Below are 19,337 nucleotides of genomic sequence, written 5' to 3'. Positions count from 1 at the left end.
TGTTTCCAAAGGGACCTTTCTCGGGATCCATCTAGAAAAGAGCAGGTGGTTTGCTTCCTGGGAGCCTGGCGAAGTCACAAGTTGAAGGAGAAATAGGCCTTTGGTGGTGTTTTCAGGAAAACTGGTGTGAACTGCTTAGAATTTTTTTTTTCTTTAAGAACTCAAGCTCTCATCGGAGCCAGTTCTGTTTGCACTTTGCTGTTGACTTTGCAGACCTTTGTGGATATTTCCAGTAAACAGATCCTTAAGGCTTTCCTTTGGTGTGGCTTGGTTCGGCTTTAGTTGTGATTTAAAAATAGAAATAGCTGGGAAATATGGGAAAAACATATTTCACACATCTTGAAATATGTGGCCACACCCATGAAATATGTAGTCAAGGGTCCATTTGGCAGTACAGGGAGGCATGAGCCCTTGAAAGATAGTGGGGCCTCTTCCAGTGTATCTGAATTTCTGCGAGGGGGTCGGAGGCCAGAGCTGTTTTGCTGAGGACCAATGGAGTTGTGTGTGTTTTTTAAAGTATACCTGATCTACAACACAATGTTAGTTCCCCGTGCACAACACAGCGATTTGATATTTCCATACATCACGAAATGACCCCTGGAGTTGTTTTTAAGTAGGCGAGTAAGTGTTGGTTACAAGTGCACAATGAAACGTCACAGTTAAGGAAGCTGATCTTTTTTCCCGGCCTGTAGTGCCCCCTTGAAGGGTCTTCCCCACTCTGCCTTCTGCTGGTCCGCAGTGGCCGTCTCCCCTCCAGCCTTGGATGGTCCCCAGGTGGCCCCCAGAGACCCCTGTCTATTGGGTATGGACCACACTTTGAGTGAAGTCACGTCCCCCGAGACCCATCCTTGAGATTGAGAGCCTGCATCTTTGCCACCCGCTCCCTCAGGCGACTCAGCTGCCTTGCCCTCACCCTGGTACATGGTTGGGGCTCCATGTGACCCCACCAGCCTGCTAGTGGGCTGGAAGTCAGATCTGCTCCTCCAGGTGACATGTGGGTCCTCTCGCTGGGAGACTCCTTTGTAAATGCTCCATTCTTACTTTGTGTCGTGAGGGCTGGAAGGGACCCCTCCCCACTCAAAGCAGAATCTTGAGTTATCCCAGAGGCTCTAGGAGGATGGATAGTGTTGGCGACCGAGCTGGGGACAGAATCTGGATTCCTGACTCCAGGTCTTTCCTCTCACCAGCACCTTTCTCAATAAACTGTTTTGCTGGAGAGTCTGGCGTTCTATGTCAAGGTGGAATCTGGCTCCGGGGAGTTCTTTCTTGAAGCCAGCAGGTTGGGTGGGGGGGGGGCGGGAAAGGGGGGTTCATCTCCCCAAAGGAGGCTGATACAGTCATTCAGTCTTTTTTGGGGGGATGAGTAAGAAAGTGGGATCACCCATGCCTTGTTCCTTAATCAGTACCCTCGTATGTAGGTGAGCTGAGCAAAGGGATGTGGCTTCGTGACAACAGAAAATGCCACTTGGTTGGCCAGCTGTGAAGTGCCCTGTTGATGCATTTCCCTGTTTCCGATGTGAGCACGTGCACAGACAGGGGAGGCGGCCCAGGTGTGGGGTTTCCAAGGGCATGGGGGTGGGTAGGGGGAATGCAGGGGGGCAGGAGAGGCTGGGAAGGTCTTCCTTGGGCCCCCTGCCTCTCGAGAGGCAGGTGAGGACTTTGGGGTGGTGCGCAGGCGAACATCTTTAATGTAAGAGCATATTGATGGCCAGGGCACATTAGGAAAAATTATGACCAGCCCATCGAACTTGTTCAGGGAGAGGCTGGAGCTGGCATTTAGCATGAGGGAGGGTTCGGTGGCAGCCAGGGTGCAGGGGATAGGAGGAGCTGCAGAAAGGGATTTTGGGGTCTGTGGAGGGTTGGCAGGCAGGTTGGGCAGACATGGAGCCCCGGCCGAGGGGGCCCTGCCTGGGGAGACGAGGAAAGAAGCCCCAGGAGAGGAAGTGAATCTGGGCCGCCGAGGCCGCCTTGCCTCGCCCAGACACACCCAGTGCCCGGTCTACCTGACTGGTTCTTCGGCTGGGCCTCCGGTCACTCCCCGCCAGGGAGCTTGACAGACCTGTCACGCAGATCCCTCCCTTGGGATCAAGTTCAAGCTCCTCACCGAGGTTCATAAGGGCCTTCCTGGCGCCGGTAGCTGCTGGTGTGGTCTTTCCCCTGTTTCCTGTGCCCTCGAGCCCAGGTCAGCTTCCAGAGTGCTGGGGGTGGGGGTGGGGTGGGGCCTGGGGAAGGGCAAGAGGGAGGCAGGAAGCTTTCTTAACAGCCCCAGGCTGACCTGGGGTGACCTCTCTGCTTCCCTCTTGCTCAACACTGAGCTACTGTGTTTACATCTCTTGCCACAGTGTCTACCGTCCTGGAACCTCGAAGGCAGGGAGGGACTTCCCTTGCCTGTCAGGGTTCACAGCTCTGCCTCACAGGGTTTTCTGGGGATGATGAAGGGAGCGGCGGCGGCTCCCACTCTTCCAAGGCTCTTATGAAAAGTCTGTTCAGTTGTGTGTGTGGTAGGGACTATAATCCCATCTGAACCTCCATGCTCACTCGTGTCCAGCTCTATGCTATCCTTTGCACCGTAGCCTGCCAGGCTCCTCTGCCCATGGGATTCTCCCAGCAAGAGTACTAGAATGAGTAGCCATTCCCTTGTCCAGGGGATCTTCCAGACCCAGGGATAGAACCTGGGTCTCCTGAATTGCAGGCAGATTCTTTACCATCTGAACCACCTGGGAGAATGTCTAAATAAAGAAGAGATGGATGACATGACTGGGGGAGCTTGGGCTGGGCTGGACCTGGGATAAGACTACAGAAACAGAAGGATGACGGGGGGTCCGAAGTCATCTGGAGAATGGGAAGCAGGTTGAGGGAATTCTGATAGTGCAGGGTGGGGGTGGGAATGGGGCCGGCCTTGGGGACCTGCACAGGGAAGCTCCAAGCAGGGCGGGGAAAGAGCACACCCTCCACCTCGTTATAAGGGTTGCCACTTTCTGAGTAAGGTAAGACTCAACTGTTTTATGTTTTGACATAAGAAGTTACGGAGACTTGTAGGGCCCACTGGGTACTAACCCAGAGGACAGAGGCATGAAGGGTCTGTGCCAGTTGCAGTTACCATCCCGCAACATCGTGGAAACCACTGCATTGAAAAAACCGACTCTCGGGTCCCAAAGGGCTGAGCTCTTCCCCCAGAATCTGAGTAGGCACCGGCTCAATGAACCACCCAGGGACAAAACAGGAATCGGAATGAGAAACAGGAACCAATAAAATCACTTTAATTTGCTACTTTTCATTTTGAAAAATCATTACAGTATCATTTAAAATCCAGCCAGGAAAGATGCCCCAGGACTACTGAGTCCTGCGGACCACTGAGAACAGGTCACCCTAGCATGTGACCACGGGCGGGGCCGACCTCCAGACTGGTGCTGCTTCTTGCTTCCAGGCTAAGACAAGCCGGGCTCGGGGGAGGCTAGGGGGGGGATCCAGGTTCCTCTGTAATGAAGGCACGGTGGTGGGGACCAACTAGTGGGGTGCCAGAACAGCCCTCTCCAGTTCCCCCACCCCCAGATTCAGGTTCAGGTCTGAGAGTCCCCAGCAGAGGTCACGCCTGGACTGACCCCACCCCAGTCTGGAGGGACCAAAGGTGAAAAAAGATGTGTGAACCATTTTCTTGGAAAGCTCGCATCTGTGCTCTGGATGAGGGTCAGAGCTGCTGTCCTTCCAGCCACACAGGAACTTGCAGGAGGCGGGAGGGAGGAGAGGGAGGGTTAGAGGCCTGAGAGAGCTGCTCCAGCCCCGGGGTCAAAGTCGGTGAGGGAGTGGGGGGGAGGGGGCGGGCTTATTCTTCAAAGACCGGGCTCCAGATCTGTTAGCAGCTCAGGCCCTTCCCTGATCCCTGAGGAGTGAAGTGTGAAGGCCTCGGCCCGAGTGCCGGGGCTCAGAGCAGCATCTCAGGCGGCCTGCGGGCCAGTTCTCAGTGGGGCTGTTGGTTCCACCATCCATGTCCCTGGAACCAGTGGGTTCTTCAATGTGTAGTGGATACGGAGCTACCCCGAGTCCTCAGCGAGTGACGTGCAAAGTCCCAGGGGTCAGTGGTCACTGGGCCAGCACAGACACTCATGGGCTTCGTTTCTGGAAATGTCTTAACCGTCTGTGCTGGGGTCGGCTCATCATAAACGTCCTGTCCTTTCTCATCAAGAGAGCCCCCTTCCAGTGCTGATGCAGGGGGTCCTGGCATGAACATCTGTTACATTTTCCACGAGACTCATGAAGAGGGAGGGTCCAGGCTCACTCATTTCATTCTCTCTGGACCGTTCTGGAATGATGGGGAAGTTGAAAAACAAAACCCCCGGGGGCACCGTGACTGCACGTATGGGGTGGAGTGGGGGTGGTCGGAGACTCGGGTGGGGATGTAACTCTGCTGGAGGCAGTCCTTGGAACCGTTCTTGACAAGCCTTTTTCTCTGGCCCTGGAGACGGAGGGCCATTCCCCTGCCGAGCGGGCACCGTAGCGAGGACTGCAGGGTGGGCTGGGGGGGACCCCTCTCACAGGGAGCGACTCCCTCCCATGGGGTGCAGGCCGGTCAGTAGAAGAGCTCCTCGCAGATCCTGCGTGTGTCCTCGGGTGCTGCGACCGTGTAGCCCACCGTCCTGGGGTCTGTGAAGATCTCGTGGTCATTCCCGCCCTGTGAAGACATGAGGCGGATGCAGGCGCCACCTGGTTTGTCCTGGGCCTTGGCCCCTGCCACCCCAGGGCCTGGGACCACCAGAGAAATGAGGACCTCGCGTTTTATTGGGAGCATCTCTCTGCAGCTACCATTCCAGGAGAGGAACAACCCGGGACAGTTGCTACCAAGAAAGGGTTTTTCACCTTCCCTTGAACTGCCTTCCGCTAGGAACATGTAATTATGCCTGTGGAAGAAATCACAATGTTCCCGAAGACCCGTCTAAGGCTTATTTTTCTATCAAGAAAGCAGGCACAGTGGGTGACAGGAATCTCACTGCCATCGATTTGCTTTAACTGCACCCATATGTTCCTAACAGGTCACGGGAGGGCAGACAGGCCAGAGCTGCACTGCCCTTGAACTTCCTGGGACCATGGACATGGTCCATCCCTGAGCTGACGCTGGCCACGCGTGTGGCTGGCCTGACAGACGCGTGACTGGCCACGCGTGTGGCTTATTAAGCTTCAACGGGCCCACGTGCCTGGAGACCGAGCCTGCTGACCTGGGCTCAGATCCTGGTTCCAGCACCAGCGACGGGGGCGCTGTGGGCGGCTCCCCGTCTGTGAAGGGGGGATCGTGGCGGAACCGTGCCAGAGGCGCGGAGGTCACCGGTGGACGAGCGGTCCTGTGGCAGCCCCTGGGGCTCAGCGAGTGCGGGGCCCTGTTTTCTTGCTCCCCTCGCCCACTGCGTCCCCAGGAGTTGAGGGCACGTGTCTGGAGGACCTGGGCATGCTGGGGAGAGGGGGTCCGTGATTGTGGGTACCCCCCCACCCCCGGAGCCAGTGCCTGCGCCCTCCCCAGTCACACCTGTCTCAGGGAAATGCTGCTTCCACACCCCAGGCCCTGCCCCCTGCTTTCCTTCTTATGGAAATTCCTACACTTTCCTTACAAAAATGGATAAGCAGCCTAATTCAAAAATCTTAAAAAAAATCTGACAACCTTTTAAACGACTGACACCTGAAATTACAGCTGCTCTCGTCTTTGTAAGAACCAGCCACCCCCAAGCAGAAGGCGGAGGTGGTGAGGTTCACAGACCCAGAACAGTCAGCTGCCGGGGCCCAGGTGAGCTGGGTGGAGCCACTTTGGGAGCCGTGACCTTGGAGCCACGCTGGGGAAGGTGCGTTCCCAGAAGCTGACCAGGCCTTACATGGGCCTCACAAATTTATGTCCCACGAAAGGACTCGGGTCAGCCAGCTCCCACTTCATGGCCAGTGTCTCCTAAACAAATACATGTGTGGGACTTCCCTGGTGGTCCAGTGACTAAGACCCCCTGCTCCCAAAGCAGGGGGCCCGGGGTTCGATCCCCGGTCAGGGAACTAGATCCCACAGGCCTCAACTAAGGATGCTGAGCGTCGCAACTAAGACGCAGCCAAATAAATAGATGAGTAAATATTTGAAAAACAAAACAATACCAAAACAAGTACGTGTGAAACCAATTCTTACGATGCAACGAAAGATTTCTCTTAGGGCCGCCCGGGTGTGGGGAAGCGAGCACAGCGCACCTAACGGCATCTGACAACAAAGGGAGAACCAAGCCCTGCCCCGTGCAGAGGCCCAGCGCCCCCGGGCACTCTCACTGCTGCGCCACTCACGGACCCTGGAGGAACGCTGGAGGGAGGCAGCGCCCACAACCCGCCTGGCCTGGGCTTGGAAGCTCGAGGGACAGTGGCAAAGTCCACTAACAGGCTGCCTTCCGAGCTGGTCTCTGAGACCGACCCAGACGGCTCCGCTGGCCTCTGTAAAGAATGCAGGGAGGGGCTGAAGGAAGGGAGGCGACGGAGAAGACAGTGACCGCCCATCCGGGAAAGGCTGCCCCTGAAAACCCGCCGGGAGGAGGGGGGTTCACGCCAAGCCTCCGGGGAGCCAGGCTTCACACCATCAGGTTCCCATCACTAGAGGGTCCTTCTGGAGAACGGGTGGGGGCGAGGTGAGGACTCCAAAGGGGGAGCAGAGGAGGCGCCTGCCATCAGGCAGGGAGCAAGGCAGACAGAAGACACCACCTGGGGAGCAGGACCTCTGGGGTAACCAGGCTCAGAGCCGCCACACCCACTCCCCTGGGGAGGGCGTCCCGTGCGGGGACAGCTGGGTGCCCACCACAGCCTCACTTGGCATGAGCATCCTCCAGCCCTGATGGCGGGGGTGCGGGCAGGTAGGGGAGCTGTCTCTGGACCTGAGTCAGCCCCACTACTGTATAAGCCACTGGCTTGTATCGAGCCAAGGTCCAGAGATTCAGATCACCTGTGAAAGCGTAACCGCCCACAGGCCTCTCCCGCGGGGACCTGGCCTCAGAGCACGGCAGGCTCCTCCTGGGCAGCACAGACCTCGCCAGCCAGACTCGGAAGCAGGTCGGGAGAAGCAGAACCCAAACACCAAGCTAGTGAGGGCACCGCCCTCGAGAAAAATACAGCTTCGGTAGTAACGCTTCGGAGGACAGGAAATGGTGGAAATTTCAAAACTGGATTTACATATGCACCGAGGTTACCAGACTCAGCCTCCCCAAGCTCCAGAACAAAGCTCTGGTTTCCTGGGAGAAGAGGGAGGGGGCGGAAGGATGAATAAGCGGTCCTGTTTCCGTTGGGGTGAACCTGGCCGGCCTGAAGGAGAGGCCCCGGCTCAGCCCAGGCCACCCATTAATATTTAATCCCAGAGAGGCCAAGGTCTGGGCTGCAGGGGAGAGGGTTCCAGTGAAACCTGATTATGCCGATGCTGGAGATAAAGAAGGGGAGCAGGGCTCAGTGTCCCTGACCCAGGTTCCTGCAAGCCACAGACTCGACATGACTTCCAGGGGGTCTGGGCTGCGTGGACACCCGCCCACCGCATAGCCAGGCTCTGCGGCTGCACGAGGATGTTTACCCCGGGGGAGTCCAACAGGCACTTGGCAGATCTCTACTTGTTAGGGGTACAAAGGCCTCCAAGACCAGGCCTCGGCCCAGAGCAGGGATTCGCCCCCTGGTGGCAGGTGACAATCACCGCAAGAGCTTAAAAAATTCATCAGTAAAATTGGGAAAGAACAAAAGATGGGGGGCCAGAGGCCTGGGTAACTCTGAGAGCTCCCACCTCAGGGTATCTCCAGCCACCTGAGGGCCAGGCGCCCGGGGCTCGGGCAGCAGGCCGTGGGTCTGGGGGCTCCCCACCTGACTGCCACATGTGCTGTTCTCCGTGGGTGAGAACAATCTCACTTTGCCAACAAAGGCCCGTCTAGTCAAGACTATGGTTTTTCCAGTGGTCACGTATGGATATGAGAGCTGGACTATAAAGAAAGCTGAGTGCCGAAGAATTGATGGTTTTGAACTGTGGTGTTGGAGAAGACTCTTGAGTCCCTTGGACTGCAAGGAGATCCAACTAAAGGAGATGAGTTCTGAATATTCATTGCAAGGACTGAGGCTGAAGCTGAAGCTCCAACACTATGGCCACCTGATGCGAAGAACTGACTCATTTGAAAAGACCCTGATGCTGGGAAAGGTTGAAGGCGGGAGGAGAAGGGGATGACAGAGGATGAGATGGTTGGATGGCATCACCGACTTGATGGACATGAATTTCAGCAAGCTCCACGAGTTGGAGATGGACAGGGAAGCCTGGTGTGCTGCAGTCCATGGATCGCAAAGAGTTGGACGCAACTGAACTGATCTGACCACAATCTCAAACAACTTTAATGTTTGAAAATGAATGCCCTTAGAGAATGTACTGATTTTTTTTTCCGAGAAAGAAGTAAACAGGGTAAAAAATAATAAGAGCCTGGCACCAGGGACATGAGGTTTTGAAAGGAACCAGGTGACTCCAATGTTGCCTCCAGGGCCGAGAACCAGTGGTTTCAGATCTAGTGATGACCAGGCGGCTCAGTGGTAAAGAAGCCACCTGACAACACAGAAGATACAAGAGACGTGGGTTCGATCCCTGCATCAGAAAGGCCCTCTGGAGGAGGAAACGGCAACCTACTCCAGTATTCCTGCCTGGAAAAATCCCATGGACAGAGGAGCCTGGTGGGCCACAGTCCATGGGGTCACAGAGTCGGTCATGACTGAACAGAACGTGCACACACAAGATGACCTGGCCAGGGGTGGTGGAAAGCGAGCTGGCTGTTGGGCTGAAGTCCCTGGATGATTGACCCTTCCGGTCTGCTGATGGCTCTGGCATATCCTACCTCTGATCCATAAAAAGGGGTTCAGAGCTGTGAGGGGTCCTGGCTCGGGAAGCTGATGCTATGAACACCAGTGCCCCCTGGGGGCCCACTCTCCCTGACCAGGAATGCTGGGGCGGGCAGGGGCCACTCCTGCCTCGGGCCTGGTCCAGTCAGCCACCGTCCTGTCCTCTGGACCCTGGAGGCCATGGACTGTTGTGTCTGGAAGGAAGGCGGGCCCCCGGTGGACACCTGGAACCTGTGGCTCCTCTGTACCCCATTCTAGCTTTTGCTCCTCTCAGCGGGGGCACAGGGGTCTTCTCGGCCAGGCTGAGACCCTTTAATCTGGTCCAACCTCCTCCGGGGGGCTCCCCTCACCCCGCTAACAAAGCCTGCCATCAGCCACCTGAGACCTAGTCCTTAGATTTCACCAGAGAAAGGAGTAGTGAGTGAGGTGGGTCTGACCCCAGGACACAGTGCTTTTGCTGGGGGCCCTGGAGATGCCTTGAGAACGCTGGGCACGGCGAGGAAGTCCTGACTGTGGCTAAAGACCTACGAGCATCTCGAGGGTAGCTGGGTACCACTCACAATGGTGACGCGTCATCCGCCCCGTGGGCCCCAACCTCACAAAGCGCCCTCAGCCCCAGGTGAGCCTTATCCGAACTTCCTTAAAGGCAGTGGCTCCTGGATGCAGGCCAGGCTTGCCCCACTGCCTGCCCTATTAAGACCTCACTTTGTTCTTGAGCCTTCCGAAGGGGACCCATGCCCCAGTGGACGGCCCAGGGCACTGAGGCCCAGGAAGAGACAGACTTGCTTGTGGTCACCGCGCCGGGCTTCTGGGGGCGCAGATTTGGGTACTCTCAAGCCCACTGCCCCTCTCCACCACGTGGGTTTTAGGGAGAGTGATCGCAGTGCTTTGGAAGTAAGGGGAGAGAATGACTAGGGAGGGGCTTCCAGAGCCCACTCAGGGGTGATCCTCTGTGGGGGCCCTGCCTTCCCTGGCTGCGGTGGGGACGGGGCAGACCCCGTGGAAGTGTCCAGCTCAGGGTCTGGCGCTGAGGAAGTACTTGAGAAGTTTCGTTTTCTTCTCTTTTTCAATTAGACAGTTTAAAGTTTTAGTTTTCAATATATAGCACGTTCAGGCAGTTCAGAAATGTAAAGAATAGGATTTGGTCACAGCGGGCAGTCCCTCTCCCCTCCTCACCCCTACCCTCACAGTTAACTCTGGAGTTTGTTTCTGGGGTATCTTTTCAGACTCCCTGTGTGTCCGGACGCGCAAACGTGAGGAGAGAGGACTTCTCTGTCTTTAGACAGTCACGCAGCCTGTTACCCCGCTGTGTTCACTCCATCTCCTCCTGCGAAGGGCGGGGTCCTAGCTGGGCCGGTCCCTCTCTGAAGCCCTTTCTACACATGGAGGAGAGAATCGAGAGCTGAATCAACCAGAGCGGAACTGCAGAGTCAGAGTCCATCAGTGGGTAATGGGTTCAGATGTGTTTTCATGCTGCAGTGACTTAAAGCCAAGATGTTTATTAAAAAAAGCATTAAACAAGCAGAAGCACTGTTGCCTGGGAATTCAGGAAGGCTGGGGGTGATTTGGCAGCCCCCCAGACAGCGAGGCAGAGTGGTCTGGGTCTTCTTCCCAAGCCCTGGCTGTCTCCCTCCCCACGGCAAACCAAGGCCCCCAGGGCTGGACCCAGGGCCTTTAACCTGAACTCCGAGCTGGGTTTAGGACACTGGTTGTTGTGACTGCTGGAGAGGATGAGGGGGTTTCCAGCACTGACAAGAGTTTAGAAAAGCAAAGGCCAGCCTCTTGCTTCTCCCCTCTGCTCTCTGGAGGTGCTCAGGGTGGGCTGGGGGTCAGGGAAGACACAGGGGACCCCATACAACGTCAGATCCCATCAGAGGGAAACTGAGTCTGCTGAGCTTGGCAGGGAAATGGTTTTTCACCCAGTACTCAGCTCAGGTGCCACCTCCCTGGAAGCCAGCAAAGACATTTGCCTGGCACAAAGGGAAAAACAGCTTTCAGAATGTCTGTCACCGAATAGGAAAAGAAGCGTAAAGCTAGCGCCTGAGCTGCTCTGTGCGTCAGGACGGTCAAAGAGTTAGATGGCTGGGCCGCTAACTCCCGTTTCCGGGAAAACCACTGACAAAGAAGACCAGAGAAGAGGGCCAAGGATGACGCAAGAAGGGTTCACCACAGCGTTCGTTACAAGAGCAAAGAGCCGCAACCCAAAACGGCCTCTGCTAGGGAAATGGGTCAAAAGACTGTGCCTAATCGCTAGAATATTATACGGCCATCAAACGTTTGTCTTCAAAATATATTCCCTGATGCAGGGGCGGGAATGAAGTATGTTGAGAACAAAAGCAACAACGAAAGGAGTGAACGTGCCAGGTCCCACAGTTGGGGTCATGGACAGACGTGCAGACGGGCTGGGCGGCGTGCCAGCTGCGACTCACAAGCGCCTTCTACTTGCCTCCTCACGCCGCTTCTCGTTTTCTACAATGAATGCCTGTTAATTAAGGATTGAGTCAGGGGGAGGGGGACCTCCATTTCGCAGCACCCATTTTTTAAAGGTACGTAAGATTAAAAAAGAAGGTAACTGATACACTACTATGTGTAGTAAAGAATCCTCCCGCCAAAGCAGGAGACACAGGGATTTTTCAGTCCTTGGGTTGAGAAAATCCCTTGAGGAGGAACGGCAATGCACTCCAGCGTTCTTGCCTGGGAAATCCCAGGGACAGAGGGGTCTGGTGGGTGACAGACCACAGGGTCACAAAGAGTCAGACACGACTCCGAGACTGAGCACGCAGGCACAACGAGAACCAACTGCATAGCACAGGGAAGCCTACTCAATGCTCTGTGGTGACGTAAGTGGGAAGGAAATCCCAAAGAGAGGGGCGGTGTGTATACACAGCTGATTCACCGCTGTACTGCAGAAAGTAAGAGAACATTAAAAAGTGACTATACTCCAGTAAGGGCTTCCCTGGTAGCTCAGCTGGTGAAGAATCTGCCTGCAGTGCAGGAGACCCCGGTTCAATTCTTGGGTCGGGAAGATCCTCTGGAGGAGGGGATGGCAACCCACTCCGGTATTCTTATTCTGGAGAATCCCTGTGGACAGAGGAGCCTGGCGGGCTATGATCCATGGGGTTGCAAAGAGTCGGACATGACTGAGGGACTACGCCCAGCACAGCACATACTCCAATAAAAGTTAAAACAACAATAATAAACCACAAAACAGACTGATGTGTGGTAAGGCAGTGGTTAAACAGAAAACTCTCTAATTCCTACATGAAAAATTCCCCAAAGAAGTAGTTTATTGATTACCTCAAGGAGTGCACTCCACTCTGCAAAGCCCCAACTAAGGCCTCAGATGGCTGTTTACGCAGAGCAAGAAGGCCATGGTCACAGAATATTCTGTTTTGGCCCGTCTGAAGAGCCTGCTTCTCATACTAAAGGACCGGCTCAAAGCTGGGGAGACGGGGGAGGTATCTGGCCGTCTCTTAGATCCTGGGGGTAATGTCATTTGCTCGCTTTGCCTCAGACAGTGACTTTCTTCCCCCAATTCTTTGCCTGAATTCAAAAGCACTTCTGCCTCAAAGCATTTCAACAAAAGGAGGTGGTTATAAACCATTTCTCTCCATCACTGAGAGAGAGGCTCAGTGATACAGCTCCTGAGAAGCATGGGGTTCTCTGGGGAACGAGACAACCGTGCCCGCTGGAGAGACGGTCTGTGGACTGGGAAGTATACTCATTGTGGGGAGCTGGCTCTGGGGTCGTCAGCTCTATCATTAGCTGTGTGACCTTGGGAAGGTTAACCTCACTGAGACCCAGGTTTATAATTTTTTTTCTGGCCACGCCACTCCGTTTGTGGGATCTTAGTTCCCTGCCCAGGGATTGAACCCAGGCCCGTGGCAGTGGAAGCTTGGAGTCCCAACCGCTGGACCGCCAGGCAAGTCCCCCAGTTTTATGATTCAGAAAGCAGGCCTTGAGACTATACCATCTGGAAGTCCCTTTCCTGCAGGAAGACTAACACGTGGAGATCTTACTGAAAAAGGCAGGTCCACGTAGAACGTGTGTGCTAAGTTGCCCAGTCGTGTCTGACTTTTTCTAACACCATGGACTGTAGCCCGCCAGACTTCTCTGTGGGATTCTCCAGGCAAGAATACAGGAGTGGGCTGCCATTTCCTCCTCCAGGGGATCTTCTCAATCCAGGGATCGAACCTCCATCTCTTACATCTCTTGCACTGGCAGGTGGATTCTTTAGCATTAGCACCACCTTGGAAGCCTCCCACGTGGAACAGACTTTAGTAAAACAGCACAAACCCTGGGTGTTTTGCTGGAGGAATTGAAGACGCCGTCCATGCCGTCTTTCTGCAGCACTGGCTGCTACAGGGCAGCCACAAGCCTGAGAAAGGAGCCTGACAGCAAGGTAGCGACCACACTGCGTGGCCCGTGGGGAAGCAGAGGGACACGAGGTGAGAGACGGTGAAGGGAGGCGGCCCTTGGCGGGGCAGTGGCCATTAGGGGCGCACCTCCTCGGGGCCTTGATGGCGGCAACGCCTCTTGGTCGGGCTCGCGGAGACCTGCCTGTCCTCAGGAGAGCCCCGAGGCTCTGGGGAAATCCCTTTGGCTGGCGCTGGCCTCTCCACACTGGGCTCTGCTCTCAGCCCCCAGTTCAGATTCAGTCCTGGACCGGGGGTTCCTGACCGCGCCCCTGGGACAGCCCCCTACCCCGTGAGTGATGCCCAGATCTGACCCTGCACCTCATCTCTCCTGAATGTCAGACCCACGAGATTCCCATTCTCCTACCATTCAGGGCTCCTCGTGCCTAATCAAGATGAATGCCTCTGGGAAAAATACGGTGAAAAATAAAAAGGGTAAGGGCTTCGAAACGAAAGAGGGTATGATGACAGCCCCAGGTCTTGTTCTGGAAGGTGCTCGGGTGGGCGACACTCAACGCCACACTGAAAGGCTCTATCCTTACCTCCAGAGGCGGCAGGTGTCTGAGCTCAGAGACACCCCGCAGGACAGAAGCCACCACCCAGTGTCAGCCAGGCTGCCGGGCGAAGTGTGGGGGGGGAAAAGCCCCTCTGTCTGTCCTTCCCCTCAACCTAAACTGAACAACACGGCTGCTAACACCCTTCCATACTTACTGGCATGGTTTTGTCACCGAAGAAATAGATGGTCTTATAGCCATCCTTCTCCACATGTTCCAGGCAGTACCTCTTGTCCCAGCCATCGGGGAAGACGTCGAAGCTGATCTGGCCTCCTGCCGAGCGGGGAGAGACACACAAGCCAGAGATGCAAAGGAGGTTAATGATGTGTCACTGAAAAAAACGTGCACTTCAAGCTAGTCTGTAACTGGAGCCCCAAGGTTGACTTTTATTACCCTGGCTTGCTAATTACCATACTTTAGGGGTAACTTCAATCACTCCAGTGTTCTCGCCTGGAGAATCCCAGGGATGGGGGAGCCTGGTGGGCTGCCGTCTATGGGGTCGCACAGAGTTGGACACGACTGAAGTGCTTTGCAGCAGTAGCGGTAGGGGTAGCTTCTAGGATTTTTTTTTTCCCTAAATAATTGTTGCTGTGGTTGTTTTATTTTTAGTTAAGGTATGGATATATACATATATTTTTTGATGTGGCTCATTTTTAAAGTCTTTACTGAACTTGTTACAATGTTGCTTCTCTTTTACGTTTTGTTTTTTTGGCCCGGAGGCATGCGGGATCTTAGGTCCCTGACCAGCGATAGAACCTACCACCCCTGTATTCGTAGACGAAGTCCTAACCACTGGAGGGGGGAATTTCTAGGGAAGTCCCTAGAAATTAATTTTGGCATTACGCTTCCCCCGCTCCGGACATCATTTCACTTAAAATCTAAAAATCTGAAGTCTGAAGAAGAGACGCAGCATGCTGACTCAGAGTGAGAACCACGTCTGCCTCTGCAGGGCAGGGTTAGACGCTGAAGCGGCCCGGCGTGCAGGCTGCCAATTGCCTGCTGCAGCCCTGCTCACCTCCAGCCACACCACGCTCTCGCTGCATCCTCCCAACAGCAGGATGCACCCAGCTTGCTGTGCAGGAAAATGAAAATCCCACGGATGGCGATTTTCCACACAGCTTTCATGGGCAACAAAAAACCCTTTCAAGGCTTTGTTGGGACACTTAACAGCCCACCCATTTATCTTTTACACAGAGTCCCCCTGCAGCTCTAGTTTTCTGGCAAGGGTATGCTCGCTTATTAGAGCTGGTGAAAGGAGAGGGCTTTAAGAAACGGGTCACCAGCACTGACAGTAGAAACCTGTCTGCTTAAAGCTGGGCGTGTTCCACCTGATTGCAAGGTGGAGACGCCCGGCGCTGCAAGAGGGGCTCTGCATCAGACACAGCAACAGCCGCGCTGGCCGGTCACTGTCGGCAGAAGCTCCGGGAACCTAGACGAGAGCCTGCTCCTTTCTGGGCCCTGTTTCTTGATCTGTAAAATAAGCACAAGTGACTTCTAAGGTTCTCTGCAGGTCACACGTTACAGGATTTCAGACACATTTGACTTACTTGACCTAACGGGCCCCCTCTGACCCCTGCCCTGTCCCATCTCTTCTACGGAGTCACCCACGTGCTGTCCTCTGCCCAAAGGTGTGCGGATAAGTTCTCACTCTTCAAGCGCACATGTGTGCGTGTGTGTGTGTGTTCAGTCAAGGCCTGTAGCCCTCCAGGCTCCTCTGTTCACAGGGTTCTCCAGGCAAGAATGCTGGAGTGGGTGGCCATTCCCTTCTCCAGGAGAGCTTCCTGACCCAGGGATCGAACCTGAGTCTCTTGCATCTCCTGCCTTGGCAGGTGGATTCTTTACCACAAGTGCCACCTGGGAAGCCCCTTCGTCACACAGTTCATCAAGCAAGATGCTCTCGTTTTTGAGCAGGAGAAGCATTTGGAGGAGAATCCTGCTGGGTGAGGATTCAGAACCAGCAGCCTGGAATTCATCTCCTAGTCTGGCAAGTTGCTGCTACGGCTGATTCTGCAGGACAGTGGTTTTTTCAAAAATTTATTTTAGGCTGTGCTGCAAATCTGGAAAACTCAGCAGTGGCCACAGGACTGGAAAAGGTCAGTTTTCATTCCAGTCCCAAAGAAAGGCAATGCCAAAGAATGCTCAAACTACCGCACAATTGCACTCATCTCACACGCTAGTAAAGTAATGCTCAAAATTCTCCAAGCCAGGCTTCAGCAATACGTGAACCGTGAACTTCCTGATGTTCAAGCTGGTTTTCGAAAAGGCAGAGGAACCAGAGATCAAATTGCCAACATCCGCTGGATCATGGAAAAAGCCAAGAGAGTTCCAGAAAAACATCTATTTCTGCTTTATTGACTATGCCAAAGCCTTTGACTGTGTGGATCACAAGAAACTGTGGAAAATTCTGAAGGAGATGGGAATACCAGACCACCTGATCTGCCTCTTGAGAAATTTGTATGCAGGTCAGGAAGCAACAGTTAGAACTGGACATGGAACAACAGACTGGTTCCAAATAGGAAAAGGAGTACGTCAAGGTTGTATATTGTCACCCTGTTTATTTAATTTATATGCAGAGTACATCATGAGAAATGCTGGACTGGAAGAAACACAAGCTGGAATCAAGATTGCCGGGAGAAATATCAATAACCTCAGATATGCAGATGACACCACCCTTATGGCAGAAAGTGAAGAGGAACTCAAAAGCCTCTTGATGAAAGTGAAAGTGGAGAGTGAAAAAGTTGGCTTAAAGCTCAACATTCAGAAAATGAAGATCATGGCATCTGGCCCCATCACTTCATGGGAAATAGATGGGGAAACTGTGGAAACAGTGTCAGACTTTATTTTTTTGGGCTCCAAAATCACTGCAGATAGTGACTGCAGCCATGAAATTAAAAGACGCTTACTCCTTAGAAGGAAAGTTATGACCAACCTAGATAGCATATTCAAAAGCAGAGACATTACTTTGCCAACAAAGGTCCATCTAGTCAAGGCTATGGCTTTTCCTGTGGTCATGTATGGATGTGAGAGTTGGACTATAAAGAAAGCTGAGTGCCGAAGAATTGATGCTTTTGAACTGTGGTGTTGGAGAAGACTCTTGAGAGTCCCTTGGACTGCAAGGAGATCCAGCCAGTCCATTCTGAAGGAGATCGGCCCTGGGTGTTCTTTGGAAGGAATGATGCTAAAGCTGAAACTCCAGTATTTTGGCCACCTCATGCGCAGAGCTGACTCATTGGAAAAGACTCTGATGCTGGGAGGGATTGGGGGCAGGAGGAGAAGGGGACGCCAGAGGATGAGATGGCTGGATGGCATCACTGACTCAATGGACTTGAGTCTGAGTGAACTCTGGGAGTTGGTGATGGACAGGGAGGCCTGGCGTGCTGTGATTCACGGGGTCGCAAAGAGTCGGACACGACTGAGCAACTGAACTGAACTGAACTGTGCTGTGTAACACGCAGGATTAGTTCCCCGACCAGGGATTGAACCCATGCCCCCCTGTTTTGGGAGTGCAGCGTCTCAACCACTGGACTGCCAGGGAAGTCCCAGGCGAGTGCTTTCCTTCTTATGGACGGGCCACCTGTAAAATCCTGCTGCCCATCAGCAAACTGAGCACTGAGTCCAAGAGCTGAACTTGGACTGGGCCGTATGGCTGTCACCAGCCCCATGTGGCTCATGAGCCCTGAACTTGAACTGAGTCCAAGTCCAAGAGCACATCGGCCCACAGCCACCTCCCAGCATGAACCCCTCAGACATATGGTACCTATGGAAAACGTGAGGCCTTTCCCAGCAAACTCTTTTCGCAGATCCTCCACGAACTTTTGTCTTATGTTTTCTTTCTGAGGAAAACAAAAAGATACCGCGAGTCTAGAGCAGTAGACAGCAGGCTTTCTTGGCCACAGACAGGCACACCATGTGTCCGCACACCCGGGCTATTTCAGGAAGACTCACCTGATCGAGCTCGTAGAACTCAATGCGTTCTTCCTGGCTGCAGCTTCTTCCGATCGGCGACACGTTCAGCATCCCGTTACGGAACTCTATGAAAGTGCCCCTGGGCGGGAGGGGAAGGGGAGAGGGGTCCCGGGAACACATTTGAGCAACATGGCAGAAGGACAGATGGGCTAAGAGGCAGGCAATTCCATAGGCAGAGGCGGGTGCAATCAACATGTGGAGGAGCTGTGCTGGGCCGTGGCCCGTGAGCCCTGAACTGTGGCTGATCCGAAAGGAGACGAGTGTTTAGAGATTTCATATGAAAAAGTGTACCTCACTAATAAGGCTTTCCTTACTTTTAAAATATTTACTTATTTGGCTGAGCTGGGTCTTAGTTGCAGCATGAGGGACCTAGTTCCCTGAACAGGGATCGAACGTGGGCCCCCTGCATTGGGCGTGTGGAGTCTTAGCCACTGGACTACCAGGGAGGTCCTGATAACGCTTTACATTGACCATATTTGACATGACTGTATTTTGGATATATTTGGTTAAATAAAGCATATTAAAATGAATTTCACTTGTTCCTTTCTTTCCTAAAAACCAAAAAACCCAGGACCACAGAAAGCTCAAAAAATATATTACATTTCAGCTGGACAGTGCTGCTCTTGGGCAGAGAATGTTACAGCGAGCAAAGAGCTATGGAAACAATTACTAGCTCTTCACGCTCCCCGAGGAATCTGAAAGTATCTATCCAGACATCGTGGCCAGTGATTTAGTGAAATGCTGCTTTTCACCAAGCAAAGAGACACAGGAAAAGCTGCTGAGGTCAGTAACAGTACTGTGAAGATGAGTGCCAGGCATGGGGCTGGGACCAGATTCCAGGCCAAGGCAAGCCACAGTTTACCAGGTGACCTTGGGCACCGCTCTGAGCCTCAGAAAGGGGCTAAGGGCACTCGCTCTAAGCCCCCGAAGGAGCTCCTGAAATCTTTATGTAAAAGTACTTTGCTAACTGACTAGCAATGAATACTCAATCAGGTAAAGTGAAAACGGCAAAGTCTCCCTCACTGGACCCTCCCCTGCTGTGCTCCACTTGCAGAGCAAGAGGCAAACGTGTGTATACTGGAGACACTATTCCAACCCCCCGCCCAGCTGTCCTGGACTCTGTACAGCCCAGCCGGTCCCCTACTCCGTCTACATGTACACGGGGGTGGGGGGCAATGGTTATCATGCGGGGGCAGGGATCCTAGGCCTGTGGGTCCTAAACTGTCAGTAAAAGGGCTCTATTGTTTCCCCAGCTCAAGGACACATCATTACTCTCATTCCTGAGAAAGGGAGGGCGGCTGATGCGTTGTTGAATGGCTTCTAACACCAGGACTAAGGCGATCGATCAAGCATTCACTTCCCCCCTGAAGATCTGGACTATCTGACATCTCACTGCACCTGCCCGACCTGTGCGGGGCATAGAGTGAGGCCCACGAGAAATGTGGGCAAATGCTGCTCAGAGGGTCTCAGCTCTGCCTCCTGAATCCACCAGGAACCCTGGGCTAATTCAGTCGCAACTCTGCACGCTGGTCTCTCACTAGATGACATC

At 53.9% G+C, this 19,337-nt stretch overlaps 1 protein-coding gene across 5 annotated transcripts in view; it reads right to left on the bottom strand.

The window, feature by feature from the left end:
• Nucleotides 1-3,232: 3,232 nt before the first annotated feature.
• Nucleotides 3,233-19,337, bottom strand: part of PMM2 (phosphomannomutase 2) — a 30,495-nt gene continuing 14,390 nt past the window's right edge. The window contains exons 5-8 of one of the 5 annotated variants that reach the window (XM_055562266.1): nucleotides 17,768-17,867; nucleotides 17,580-17,655; nucleotides 13,980-14,095; nucleotides 3,233-4,669 (exon numbers count right to left, since the gene is read on the bottom strand). In XM_055562266.1, the coding sequence (XP_055418241.1) occupies nucleotides 4,568-4,669; nucleotides 13,980-14,095; nucleotides 17,580-17,655; nucleotides 17,768-17,867 (394 nt within the window). In that variant the 3' untranslated portion in view covers nucleotides 3,233-4,567. The other 4 variants (XM_055562267.1, XM_055562269.1, XM_055562268.1 and 1 more) reach the window with 4 other exon arrangements.

The sequence above is a fragment of the Bubalus kerabau genome, chromosome 23, assembly GCF_029407905.1.
Source record: "Bubalus kerabau isolate K-KA32 ecotype Philippines breed swamp buffalo chromosome 23, PCC_UOA_SB_1v2, whole genome shotgun sequence".
NCBI classification, from domain to species: domain Eukaryota; kingdom Metazoa; phylum Chordata; class Mammalia; order Artiodactyla; family Bovidae; genus Bubalus; species Bubalus kerabau.
Note: the sequence above shows the minus strand (reverse complement) of the source record. Positions and strands in the feature narration are given on the sequence as shown.